We start from the raw sequence: 14,199 nt of genomic DNA on the forward strand, positions 1-14,199 counted from the left end.
CTCATTTTTTTTTTTTTCATAACAGTAGGTCGTTCTGTTCATGAAACCAGAAAACGGATAGACTATAGCCGATTGTCTGTATGTAGATCTGTGTGGATTTGATTCCCTCAAATAAGTCCTTTCTGTATCTGGACCTAGACATTTGTTTATTTAAGGTCTCTTATCAGTAAGGAGACTTTCAGCCATGGTCACGTGACCTCTGAACATTTCCTGTTACCTCTTTCTTATGAATGCAATTTCTGCCCAAGTAGTGTGACATACTCAAAATGATGCATGTCTGGTTCACTGTGTAATTCATTTTCACTGCCATAAATGGTCTGCTTGGGGGTTGATTGCTACATCTTTTGTCTTTACATTTGATCTCACAGTCAAATCCATGGCATTAAAATGGCCTTTATTCTCCCCCCCCCCCCCCCCCCCCCCCCCTTTTTTTTTGTGCCAAGTGTCAGGACCCCACTGGGTTCGGAAATGCGTCGTGTTTATGCGAGCAATGAGCCTGACAGAAATGCCTGGTAAGTGTACCTTCCTCTTCACTTGTACTCCATGATCGCAGACTGGGGTTCAACAACTCAATTTACAATCATCAGCAACTGAACCAAGCAGCGGAATTTCTACATAGACTAATTATCATCCTGTGCTCAGCATTTTCCACTATATGGGTGATGGGGGGGAAAAAAACTGGTTAAAGATGCAAATGTCCGTATTCTACAGGAAGCGGCGTTCATACAAAATTCAAATTTATGCTATATAAAGCTGGTGGTATACTTTTTAAATGACCAAAGAACAAAATACAAGCGAACCACTGCCGACACTCAATCCTCATTATATTAAAAAAGAACCATGCTGAATGGGTTTGAAAACTAAATCAACTTCATAACACAGTTTTAAGCATGCTGTTCGACTTTAAAAGCAGTCCAGATGCCAGCATCTATGGTTTAGCCATATCATTTACAATTTCACCAGTACAGCAATACAGGAGACACTTTAAAAGCTATGCATTTTTTGCTTTTTCAGATAAATTTGCCTGACGTTCACTGAAACTGAAAGGACGCAGGAAATGAAAGGCATTTACTTCCAGTAGCTTTTACTTTCACTTTGCTTTAGGTACATCTAGACTTAATCTAGGTGAACTTTGACCTGTGAATTCTTGAGGTTTGCGCTTGTCAGCCAATAGTAACCAAGTGGGTGGGACTGTGAGCTCTTTGCTCAGTAAAAAGTAAAATTGAGGAGACTCGCTGTCTTCTTAGTGTTGCTTGGCAGACCTCGTTAAAAAAAAAAAAGAGCCGTCTCATCCACCGACATTGCTAGGATTGTCTCGTTTGCAGTGTTCAAATATCTGGCAATGCAGTAGGTTTGGAAGGAGTACAAAGAGATACGTGGTGTGTGTGTGTGTGTGTGTGTGTGTAAAATATATATATATATATATATATATATATATATATATATATATATATATATATATATATATATATATATATATATATATATATGTATGTATAATATATATATTTTTTTTTGTAACATAAGAACTAGAGAATATGATTGTATCACTTTTAGTGGTATGAGGTTTTCCTCAAATGTGTTTTGCTGCAAACATTGAGGAAAAACCACCAGAAAACCAACGGAACCTGGATTCAAACTGCCACTCCGTCTAGTGACGCAAGAATCCATGTGATCTATTTTGACCAATCACAGAATGGTGGATGTCCCAGAATTGGCATTTATCGGTTTTCTTTTCAGGTTATCCCACACCGAGTTGATCTTAATGAATTGCTGCTTTAAGTCTTTTTCATTTAGTATACCACCAGCTTTTCATTATCTAAGTATTCACAGCCACTGCTTTAAAAAAAAAAATAATAATAATAATTTGCCAAACATTTCTTAGACTTTTCATAAGACATTATCTGGAATATTGACACTATGTTTTGGCATTCATAATGTTATGGTTACTGATTTCATCCCTAAGCTAACAGTGCTCCTGAATTTATGACGTTATAATGACTCCGATATTGACTTAAGGTTCACTTGCTGTCCCGCTGAAATTTGAACCCAGATCTGCCCGTGCCTGTTGATGTGCATGTTGTCTCTACATATTTGTATGATGTGTGTGTGTATGTGCATGTTTGTCACTTGTGAGTTTCATTTGTGTGTGTTGTGCTTGTGCTCCTGCAGTGTGCTGTCTAATCCCTCCAGAATGTACAGTTGTTCTATAGCAGTACTACCAAGTTCTCTATATGGGCCCGTTTTGAGGATAAGGCTTTGTGTATATTTAGCATTGAAGCGCTTCCTTGTTTCTTCTAGGCAAAGGTATCTGTGCTTTATTGACTGGAAGTGGCTTTTGTAGTGGTTTTATAATGGGAAGTTAGGGACGTGGAGTAGCTTGAGCAAGAACATTAGCTGCACTACAGGACCGAACACCAACAGTACATCTTTTATTTTATTTTTAAAAAATATTTTACTCAATTTGCCAACAACTAACATGTTTATTAAAAGATCTAATTTAGTAACGTTTACCCAACAAATTTTTTTATATTCTTTTACAGACTATCACAAATTTGCCATCTTGTTTCTTGATAACGTTATGTTGAGTATTATGCATTTTCTAATAACTGCTTTAGTACTCATATGCTACAGCGATTTGCTAACCCTAACATTTGTAACATGGAACATCAGTGAAACAATGTGGTCTTGCCAATTCCCACCCCGTTTCATGTGACAGCTACCAACCGAGGAGGATTGGTACAAACATGTAGTTCCACCAAGACATATAAAGCCAACCTCCACATCTGTTCGAATTGGTGCTCATGCTGTGTCTCAGGGCAGGTAACACACTTGAAGGAAATTGCTACCTGTCCTCTTCCACATACATGAGCTCACACTCGCCCACGATTAGCTAGTGTCACTGTGATTGACTGGGGAGAATTTTTACTATAGAAGTGCTAACATATTATAACAAGCACTATGGTCACAGCTGTGCTGTTCTAGATAATTGCTCAATAACTTATGAATAATTAGTATAAATATCAAATCAAGCACTTCCTAAACTTACAGCCAGTCACCATAGAGTAACGCAGGGATGATGTAATTTTTTCATGCCAAAAACCGGAATTGAGTTAGCATTTTAGCCATTCGGTTCCATCGTCCCGAAGTCAATGGGTTGTTGGAATGGGATTTTGGTTAAAAGCCTGAAATAAGTACTGTCTTGAACACAAGCTAAAAATATTTTCACGTTTTATTCTATGACCTAAAATATACAAGTAATACCCCACTCGTGAGGTTTTCATTTTTAAAGCATTTATGTGTATTGAAAAAGGCGATTGTTAACAAGTTGCTAAATGGGACTACAGAGGTTGTCAGGGACATTAAACGTCATCATGCCGAACAGGAAAAAACTTTGCAGATAAACTAGTTCGGGTATGCTGTGCACAATTCCCCCAAAAAAGGTGGATGAAGATTCATCCACAGACTTAATCCGTATTATGGAAAATGTTCTAAATCAAGTTTGGAAAAGTAATTGGAAGCTTGGTAATGGTGAAATCGTGTGACCGTGGTGTAGTTCATTTATAGCATACAGTTAGCTTTTATTTCTGCTGATTGTATTTAGGCTTCAAACTTCATAAAAGTACAAAACGTGTTAGTATTGTAAACTTTTGTTAATCAGAGTTTTTTTTTTTTGCAATAATCCAAAAGCCTGTGGGAAAATCCTATTGGGATTTTGTCGAGGGAACCGGTGTGATGTTAACTTCCGGGTTCCGGTACAAAATGACGTCGTCCCTGCAACACTCTATTGGGTGATTTTGGCTGCGTCTCTCCTCCTGTAAACACTGTTATTGCCTTTTCTGCATAGGCCTGAATTGTTTTCATTTAGTTGCATATTGTTTTATTTGATTGCGTATTATAATTTGGTTGATGGCATTTTTATTTTTACTTATTGTATAATTTGGTTTAATTTTATTTATATTTTGCTTCTACAAGATGATGCACTTCAAGGACCAGTCTAATTTGATGCACCGATTTGTACATTAGCAGGAATGTAGCACAACATGGAGGTGAAAGCAGCGGTCTGTTTATTCAAATGTGAAAGTGCAGTAAAAATATGCTGTCCCTAAAATCAATGCATAATTGTGACCTCAGTATTGATCAAAATAATCGTGATTATGGTTTTGGCCTAATCGTGCAGCCCTGCTTCAGATGTTATAAACGTATAGATTTCTCGGGTTCCACAGCAAGGAAAGTGTCATATGAGCGACTCCACCTCATTTCACCCAGAACAGCTGAGGAGCCACAATTGTGGAATTGACCCCAGTTCAGATCGCACTTCATCACATCAAATATTCAACAGGTGCCTGGGCGTGCGTCGGTGACGGCAACAAGGAGCAAGTGAAGGAAAGCGGGGCATTTGTAAAGAAGAAAAAAAGAGAGTTTATAAGAGCAGACAATGCCATCACACTGAAAACGGTGTACATCTTGGCTCCAGTAATGTAAGTCAGGCGATCGAGTGTAGAGTAACAATGGCGGAGATGCATGACGAGATGACGACAGAAGGTGGATGACACAGCGATCGTGGCCACTGTTTCTGACCTTTGCCACCAGCCTTCAGAATGTTCAAGAAGAAAGGGCTGCTCAAGGTACCACTCTAGGACCATTAGGATTTCTCTTTTTAGTGTAATTTAAATGTTAGTGGATTGGTAGTGAATAGTGTTCGTTTACTATTATTGAATACTGAATAATATTAGTGATGTTTGATTTAGTATTGTGAAAGTTGTGAATTATTATCGGACATTATTATCCCAGGAGAAATCTCTAGGTGGTTAAAAAGCTCAAAAATTCTTAATCAGGTGTGCAGTGTAGTGTAGTGTAGTATTAGAAATACCTTTCAGACATGAAGCATATTTCGCATCATTCTTGTGCTTTTGGGATGTAGGTTAAATGCTGCTTGTCTTCTTGAAGGTGGTCTAATTCAATCTTGTGCATTTTATATGGAAAATAGTGTGTTAACAAATGAGATCTGGCACATAAATGTATGCTAATCATATCGCTCCGGTCTGCAATACAGTTAGTGTCTTGTTTTTGTGGAATTTTAACTCCATGCAACCTGTAGCAGCTGTTTAGTGAAGACACATTCCAGTAATCCACTGTACCACAAAGCCTTACTGAGAAACCCGAGCTAGCCACAGCGAACGGGTGTGGGGTTACTGCATGTACTGCAGGATGCCAGCTTACACTGTGTCCTGGCACGCTGGTAAAATGGCTTTGTACTTTTTACAATTTGGACCAATTTAGATTCAGTAGACCAATCTATAGAAGGTTGCTAATTAGGCCGACTATATCCAAAATTGCCAACTATAACCATAGAAGTGTTGTCGGTAGTGATCTCCACCATCATTATGCTATAAAAACTGCAGAAGCTCAGCTCGTACGTTAGGACTCAGGAGAACCCTGACCGTTTGCAACCATACTAACTAGTCAATATTAGATGTTTGCCTCAGAGCGATATTTGAATTGGTGTATCGATAACAGATACTCTGGGGTGTACAAATGCCTGTCAGACAAGTGGAAAACCCAGTGTGCTACCCAGTCCCGTGTTTTGGTTGCCTGAGAACGTAATTGGGTTTGGGAGATTGATCTTGAGAGCTTTGGCACAGTACGACTCAACTCAGCTTCTGTGTTCTCCACAACAGTACCCAGGTATTCAGTTTATTGGAGCATGGCAGATTGTTTGGCGTAAGCCATTCTCTGCTCGCTGCACGTTTACATACCACTCTGCCCCCGTCCCATGTGTTTTGGTAAGAGTTGCAGATGGCAGTTGGATTTTATTTTACCCTCTATTCCTGCTCTGGTTGGGCAACGAAGACTGAGAAAAATGTTACTAAGAAGAATGTCCCCTGTTCCAGTGCACAGATGTGGGATATTCCAAGCGCATTAACGGGCACCATTTGGCAAAGTGATTCCCGTGAGGCTTGACATGAATAAAGTAAAGTGAATTCGAGAACTGTCATGAGAATGAGTGCTCATCCGACTTTTTGTGTGGTAATGGTGTTAAGTCATTTCAATGTTCATACAGGGCATTGTCCTTTATGTAGGACTGTAGTGTGTCGTCTTTATTTTGTAATCGTCAGTGCATACTTTGCTCCACTGTGTATGTCTGATTTATAATTGTGTATGAACTCCTAACTCCTATATGACTTAATTGCCTTTTCCCCCCAAGCCGTGAATTCACAAAGACGAATGTAACGCTAGTATTTCTGGACCATTTTATAGATTCTGGCATGTTGCCATGCTGGAATTGATTTCTTGTCTCTCTCCTACTCTTACCTCAGCTGTTGCTAGAGCCATTGTGAACTGGGGATAAATGTGATTATCCTTGCATTATATTTGAGTAGATAATTGCCATTTTTAGACAGAAAAGTATAGCCATGCTTCTTTTATCCAGATGCTTTCAGCCTTTTAAATGTGGTCAGATCTGTTACACTGGGGAATGGAGAGCTGGAAGTGAAATATAGACTATGTTTCGGGATAGATGTTATGCCTACAACCTGCTCTGCTTCCGTATGAGTGAAAATAGCCTGTAATGCAAATTCGGATACAAGCCAGTTCAACTGCTTATGAATGACAAAATTAAAGGTTTCAGCTCTTGCTGAAAAGCCGGTAAGCCGGTTTTGTTGTATTACATGCAACAACAGCTATAATCGGTTTACCTTTGGATGTGTTGAGACGCTTATTTGTGGTTTTCCCTAAAGCATAAACTGGACTAACTAGAACCGGGATGCACTGGCAAATGGTTGATGTACAACGTTATGACATAACTGTACAAAACTGAAGGAGTGGCAGCTGTCTAACTTGCCGTTGCTTAATTGCAATGTGGTTACATGTCACTTTAATCCCTTTTAATGAAAGATGTAAACTTTGTATTGACCATTTCCAAAGGTTTCTCCTTGCCCAGTGCGATGCAGTTGGCTTTGCCGGTAAGTGTGACAGGTATTTTTTTTATTTTTTCCCTTTTCCTGTTATGTCCTCTATTTTAAGGTCAACCAATCAGCTTGCAGATATTACTGGCTTTATATGATTTGCCTTTTACTAATAATTGGACTGTGCTGCTTAAGGCTTAAAATTTTTCCTGTCAGAAAGTTCCAGTGACTGGACCGAGTTGTAGGGAAATGAAGTGAGCTTGCATAGAGCTGCTGATACCCTGAGGGGAAATAGCCTAGTTTGCACAATACATCCATAAACATGTCAGAAGTTGTTTTCTCCCAAATGGTGGCATGTGGGCGAAACTTCACAACCTCAGACTAGCCACTACAACACCGTTTAGCTTAACCAGTGTTACCAGAACCGGCATGAATGTGCTTTATAAGTCATAATGCAACACTACTGAGGCATTTCCTTTGTCAAGAATAGCGTAATGCTCATCTGTGTGAGCTACGCAAGGCACAGTCTAATCCCGTCACCCCAGAGCTGAAAGCACACAGCGTGCGCTGATATCAGACTGAGCAATGCTTGAATCAGCCACACAAAGCGTGCGTAACATGGTATGGTGCAACATAGACATGTGCCAATAATGGGTTCTCATGATGTATCACAGTTTTCAAGATGGAAATATTGTCAGCAGACTTTAATGGCACTGACTTTCCTTTGTTTTATATATGGGTGTATTCTAATTCTGCATTACTCTCTAACAGGTGCTTTCACATATGCAGTGTTTAGTCCATTTGAATCGAATCCTGGTGTGTGTTTGTTTTTGTTTTTTTCTTTTCCTTTTCAGTGAAGTTTGTTTAGACTGGTAATTGCACTCGGGTGTGAACCAAAACACCAGGCAAACGTGTATTTTGGGCTGCAGGCGACATTTTTGTCTAGACGCGAGCCGCTAAAATGAGCCTCAAGCTGCAGATTGAGTCGAAGGACGAAGCTGTAGTGCTTTTGGACGAGAAAATATGGTAAAATCAGCCAGTGAGAACCAAATCCAAAAATCTCACAAAACATTCTTACGTGCTCAGATAATTTTACAAAGCAAGAGGGATAAAGGGACTGGAGTAGCTGCCTTTTAAGCTAATGTAGCAGCAAGCCAAACACAAAAAGACAATTCACTGAAGGGGAAAGGACACGGGACGTAACTTTGCTTCTGGTAGCAGTTAATTACTTTTCATGCTGTGTTTTATGTCGGTGAACTTGATCTGTGAATTCACAAGCATCAGTCTTCTGAACCAATAGATGCCAAGTAGGTGGGACTGTAGTCTCATTGGTCAGCAAAAAAAAAACAAAATGCAGGAGTCACAAATTATTAAGTAGCGCTCGGACGGGATGTTTGTCTCACTGTTTTCTTATTGTCGGTTTGTTTACGTCTGGGGGACAGTTTAGCCGTCTCATCTACCGACATTCTTCACTCTCCCTCTCTCTGCATGCTAGGTTTTTTTTTTTATCATCAATGTTGGCACTTTTGATATGGCTTAAACCCCAGCTGATGTCTATCTTTCTGCTTGATCAAATATCCCAGAAGCTGATTTACCCTGCCCTAGCACCTTTCTCGCTGTGATCCAATAGACAATGGCCAAATCTGTGCTACTGTGGCTGACTTGAAATAGAGGAAGTTAAATAGCCCACACTTCCCAGGAGAGCAAATCCAGTTAGAGTGCTGCTAACAATATGGGAGTTGTAGTTTCTCTCTCTCTCTCTCTCTCTCTCTCTCTCTCTCTCTCTCTCTCTCTCTTTAAAAAAAAAAAAAAAAAAAAAAAAAAAAAAGTTTAGGAGAAGTTAATGACTCTGACAATGGTTTAACAACTGAATTTCTTCATCAGGTCATGTTCAAGGGGAAGTGTGTGTGTGTGTGTGTGGGTGTGCGTGCGATTGTGGAGAACTGGTTCCGTACAGCGGCATGCAGTATGAGAGTAAACTTTTCTGTCTGAAATGTCTGATATATCCCTGTGTCCTCTTTTCTCTCGCCAGGCTCGGAGCACAGATAATCTGGACAGTTCTGGGGAGCCCGCCACCCGCTCCGTTGGCACCTCTGCCAACTTAAAGGGGAAGATGAGCAAAAGGTGAGAAGCTGTGGCAGAAATATTTGCTGTTGGCTCAGGGCACAGTTTTTTAAATTGTAAATTGTTACCCGACACATTGAACCCATCAACTGAATCAGAAGCCAAGTTCTCACACACGTTGAAATAAGATACACTTCCAGGCTAAAATATTTTAAAGACCCTACATTTTTTTTTTTTTTTTAAATGTTTGTTGAAATAATAGAATTCTCTATGAAATTTTTTGAAAATCTAACTGAGGATTAGGTATTTAGGTAAGTAAATTGAAAAATCTTTATTATTAAATGTTTAGTGACTTCTTATTTTATTGTCTAATCTAATTGGAAAAATGCCAAAAGCTTGATCACTCTAATTAGACACCTGTAGCACACCACATATTTATGTATAACAATTAATACTAGTTCCGCCTATGAGGGATTTTTTATTTTATTTATAAATCTAGTGTCTTAACAGTTTTACCTTCCAGATGCGTCTTTAAGAAAGCACTCAGTAGCTTTACTCAGTAGTCGTAATATATAATATCCTAATGATTTGTTACCAATTCAGTGCTCATAGGAATAGAGTAAGCCAATTGAGGCTGAATGAAATTTCTATCCGATTGAATGAGGTGGGTAATCCTTTTAATAATTCGTTAAATAGAATAACGTGTGCCTGTGCATTTGAGTCACGATGCATGCCATGTAAGAAAATAGTTTGTGTTGCAGATTTTCATTTATTTCAAATGAGTTGGCTGGACAGTGCGATAGGCATCAAACTAATGTTCTAAGACGGATGAAGGACAGGAACTGACATGAGTAAAGGTTAACGTTTAATATTCACCAGACACTTGCATGTGGTACAAACGAAAATCTTTATTTCTTGTTATTCCCAAAAATGACCTTTTGAAATTGGTAACATTGGTAGATAAGTAAAGGCAGTAGCCTGTTTATCTGTTTACCAACGGTTAAGCAGTCAGTACAGGATTTCGCCAAGTTGTTTTGCGATAGTTGCAGCCAAAAAGGATCGATTTTGCTGCAGTTTTTGAAAAAAAAATTGTGAGGTAATTTTTCTTTTTTGCAGAAAACTAGTTGAATTGGCAAAATCTCAATTGCAGGAAATTGTTTAGCACGGCCTTGAGCAGTGATGTTTGTTGGTAAATGAGACCTTTTAGCTGTGCGCATGTTCGACGCACATGATTCGAAGAGAGCTTTGGCCGAATGCACATTGTGATGTCACATGATGCGTCTTGGCCCAAATCTGCAGTAATTTTGAAAAATTGCACGCTCCTCTGAATGCCCTGGAAGGGACTGGTTAATGTGTGCATTTTTGGGTTATTTTGAACAAGCAGAGCATCTTTATTCCTGAAGGTCAGGCAAATATTAAAAAGCTGAGTAATTTCGCTGCAACTTGACATTTGTGAAGCAACTTTTATTTCACAAACGCTTTTTCTACCTGTTCGTTGTTTAATCGCTCTTGGATGATGAAATAATTTAAAACTCATTAAAAACACAAGCGACTTGGTTTACGAAGCTGATTTGGAGATCACGAATTAGGCTAAAACTCGTAACTGGGAATTTCAGACGTCCGACTAGGAGAATTCCTACCCTGAAAGTCGGGAAGGTCTCCTCAACGCCAAGTTCAGCGCAGTGCATGATGTCATGCCAACATGGCCGCTCACACTGTCAAAAGTAAATAAAATATCACTAAGATCCATTAAATTAATTTTTAGTAGTGTTTCCTTTATCAAGGAACATAGACATTTGACATTGACATATAGCAATATAATATATATATATATATATTTATTTATTTTTTATTTTTTTTAAGAGAAAGTAAATACAAACTCATGACCATTAATGTTGGTTGGCTAGCATGTTGCTAACAACACGCTTTCATGGAGGCGTCCATGGTAGGTGTTGTTTTTTTTGTTTTTTTTGGTCGAAATTTGTGTAATGAGTTCAGACTTCCCACTTATTAGGATTTGAGAACGACTAGATAAGCCCAGGTGATCAGGTTTCTTTATTTCATTGCTATTTTATATAATTTTTGTTTGTTCTGTATCAATAAAAGTAATTTAAACTGCAATAACCCATAATAAATTCCGGGTGCTGAGTGACTCTGTATGTCCAGGGTTAGTTTCATGCATGCTGAATCCAAAACGATCTTTTCCCCAATGAGCTGCTCTGAATTCTAAAACAGGAAGCATTTTAGTTTCAGTTCCTTTTACAAAACTGAGAGGGATATGCAAATATCACTCACAACATCATGGTACTGTTCCACTGTAGTATGCATGTCGATACTGAAAGGCCTCATGCTAACATGATCGTGCACTTTTGTTTGTTTTTGTTTGTTTTTTACTAAAGCCGTCTACGTAATGTCGCACTATGATATTATGACTATGGCTGCGTCCAAAATCATGTACTACCCTACTAAACAGTAGGTGAAAAGCAGTACGCCAGAGGGGTGGTATATCTGAATTCTCAGTTTTCGAGAAATACCCGGATGGTGTACTGCTTCCGGTGAGAGAGGCTTAAAACATTTTGTTTGTAGTTTTTCGAATAAAGGCTTGAAAGAGTGACGAGCTTGTTTTATTCCTAAAAATAGTTAAACGGAACAAATATTTTAAGCTCGTGATAGGGTTTCGGCTCGCTATAGACTCTTCCATGGTTTAAATTATAATACGTCGATAAAATGAACCATGACATCAGAGAGACACTTCCGGGTTGATGGACTATCCCACATAAGATAGTCTAATTTTTTAATTTTTTTATTTATTTGCCACGCTGCTCGAGCCGAATTAAAGCGCCAGTACACCGCTGGAAGATTTAAATGAAGATGAGTTGACAAAAAAGTATACGTTGCACAGAAATATATATTTGTAGAGTAGTATATTTCATATCCAGTTAATGTTCATATATATATAAAAAAAAAAATTATATACCACCAGTTTGATGTTCAGTGTTGAAGTAGAAATGCTTGTGTTTGTGGAGAGTGAATGTGAGACTAACAGGAGTTTTTTTTAGAATTCAGTCAATGTTAATATGAATTAATAACATTCAGTGAGTTAAGAAATCTTACTTTAATCTTCAGAATTTAGTCCATGTGTTCATGTTAATTCGAGTAATATGTTAATGTTTGAGACCAGTTACTGTGAAACAACTTGTTGAAATGGAGAGAATAAAGTTTTATTTGCGTTTCCTTCAGAAATGTGGAATTAATTATTATTAATTTAAAAGAAGGTATAAAAGGCAGAACTATCGGTTATTGGTATCGACCGATATCACTCTGAATAATCGGTTATTGTATCGGCTGAGAAATTTAGTATTGGTGCATCTCTAATTATTAGCCTGATGCCAGCTTGGATTTAACGTGATCTATAGGTGGAAAAGTCAGGAATATAATGTTTTTTCTCTCTCCTAAATTACCAAATTATGATGGTACACATTTAAATAATGAGCTAAATATTTGTAGAGCTGGATCGTGTCTCTGAAACTGTACTGAGGCAGTCTGTGGAATTTATTTGACAGCAAACTCTTAGAGGTTCCTCGTGAATTCAGGAGTCCCTAGAGGACGGTGTGCTCAATCGCTCTTTTTACTGACCATTTGTTCTCTGGTTTCGATCTCAGGCTGTCTGTCGTCAAAGGCCACTTCCCAAAGCTCACTGACTGTGCCCACTTTCACTATGACAACGTCAACTTTGGTTCCATTGAGGTAAGCTTTATTAGCCTTGAGTTATTAGTAGACATCTATATCATGTCAAATTGTCACAGCTCTTTTTTTCTTTTTTTTTTTTCTTTTCCCTTTTCCTCCATAGGTCTGTTTTACTCTCTGTGATCTGTGTGATGGTTTTGTGGGCTGCAGTTAAACTAGTTCTGCTACTTGGTAGAAATTCAGACAGACGATGTGTCATTTAAGCTGTCTGTGAGCTAAACTGTTACTTGATGGATCAGTGTAGGATCAGGTTTTTATTGTTTTGTTTTTTTGTGAACGTCAGACATCTGAAAGTTGAATAGTCTGTGCGTTCGTCTCATATGTATTCACCAAGACACACTCGCCCACACTCGGTAGTTTCTGCTTCCGCTTCCCTCATGCACCTTGCTGGTGATCTCGTCGCTGTTCTAGCACGAGCGCCAGCTATCTGCCCTTCCTGTTACCCATCATGCCCTTTTTAGGACACAGGTTTGTATGAGTAAGAGAATGTTTTGGTTTTGTGCTGATGAACATCGGCAAGGTCACTGATTGTAACATTACTGACCTGATAATGAGCTCCACCGCAGAAATGGAGCTCCAGAGCTCTATAATACAAGAATAATGCACATACAGGATCGTTAATGTTTCATTTTTCCGGTCCATACAGGATTTGGCTGTATTTATTTTTTTTTTGTGATTGTTGTGGCCAAAAAATACTTGATTTTGCTGCGACTTTTTTCAAAATTTACGATGCAGAGTTTTTTGTGCTGTTTTTTTTCCCTTCTTTTCTACAAAACTATTGAATTGTCAAAATCGCAATTGCACAAATTATTTTGCACTATCACAAATTATTCACAAATTATTTCACAAATTATTTTGCACTATCGCAGTGATGTTTGTTGGTAAATGAGACGTTTTTTCTCCCATTCGACACACGTCAATCGAAGAGAGCTTTGGCCAAATGCACGTTGTGGTGGTCACGTGACGCGTCTTGGCCCAAATCTGTGGAAAATCTGCGTTCATTTTGAAAAATTGTAAGCTCCTCTGAATATTGTGCGTTTGCTTTATTTAATAATTCAATTTATTTATTTTTGCGTTCATTTCTGCGATCGCATAATCCCAGAGGGACTGATTCTTCATTATGTTTCATCGGACACTTTATTTGGTCAAAACTTTGGGAGAATTTATACATTTCATATTTATTTTTAAGATCTGGTGAATCTGGTGTACAATTTGTTCACGATATTAACGTCTATTCATAGCAATTTCTGGTGCATTTAGTTTTATACGGAATAAAATGCACATCGTTTTGCATTGTTTATGATTCAGAAATGATTTATTTATTTTTTTTAAAGTAGTCTTGTCAGTCATAATTTTTCTTCATGCAAATCTTGTTCAGAAATATTTTGCGAATCGCATTGACTTGCAGTCGTGAATCCAATATTGTGAATCGAATCGAATCGAATGATTAACCCTAACTATCATCTCCTAGACCGTTAAC

General features: G+C 38.3%; 1 protein-coding gene across 9 annotated transcripts in view; it reads left to right on the top strand.

Annotated features, from left to right (window-relative positions):
• Window positions 1-14,199, top strand: part of arhgap33 (Rho GTPase activating protein 33) — a 58,827-nt gene that overhangs the window by 17,026 nt on the left and 27,602 nt on the right. For 3 of the 9 annotated variants that reach the window (XM_053674938.1, XM_053674939.1, XM_053674943.1), the window contains exons 2-5: window positions 444-512; window positions 6,928-6,965; window positions 8,941-9,032; window positions 12,635-12,719. In XM_053674938.1, the coding sequence (XP_053530913.1) occupies window positions 444-512; window positions 6,928-6,965; window positions 8,941-9,032; window positions 12,635-12,719 (284 nt within the window). The remainder of the gene's footprint in view (window positions 1-443; window positions 513-6,927; window positions 6,966-8,940; window positions 9,033-12,634; window positions 12,720-14,199) is intronic. The other 6 variants (XM_053674942.1, XM_053674944.1, XM_053674940.1 and 3 more) reach the window with 4 other exon arrangements.

The sequence above is a fragment of the Ictalurus punctatus genome, chromosome 23 (genome assembly GCF_001660625.3).
Source record: "Ictalurus punctatus breed USDA103 chromosome 23, Coco_2.0, whole genome shotgun sequence".
Classification (NCBI taxonomy): Eukaryota; Metazoa; Chordata; class Actinopteri; order Siluriformes; family Ictaluridae; genus Ictalurus; species Ictalurus punctatus.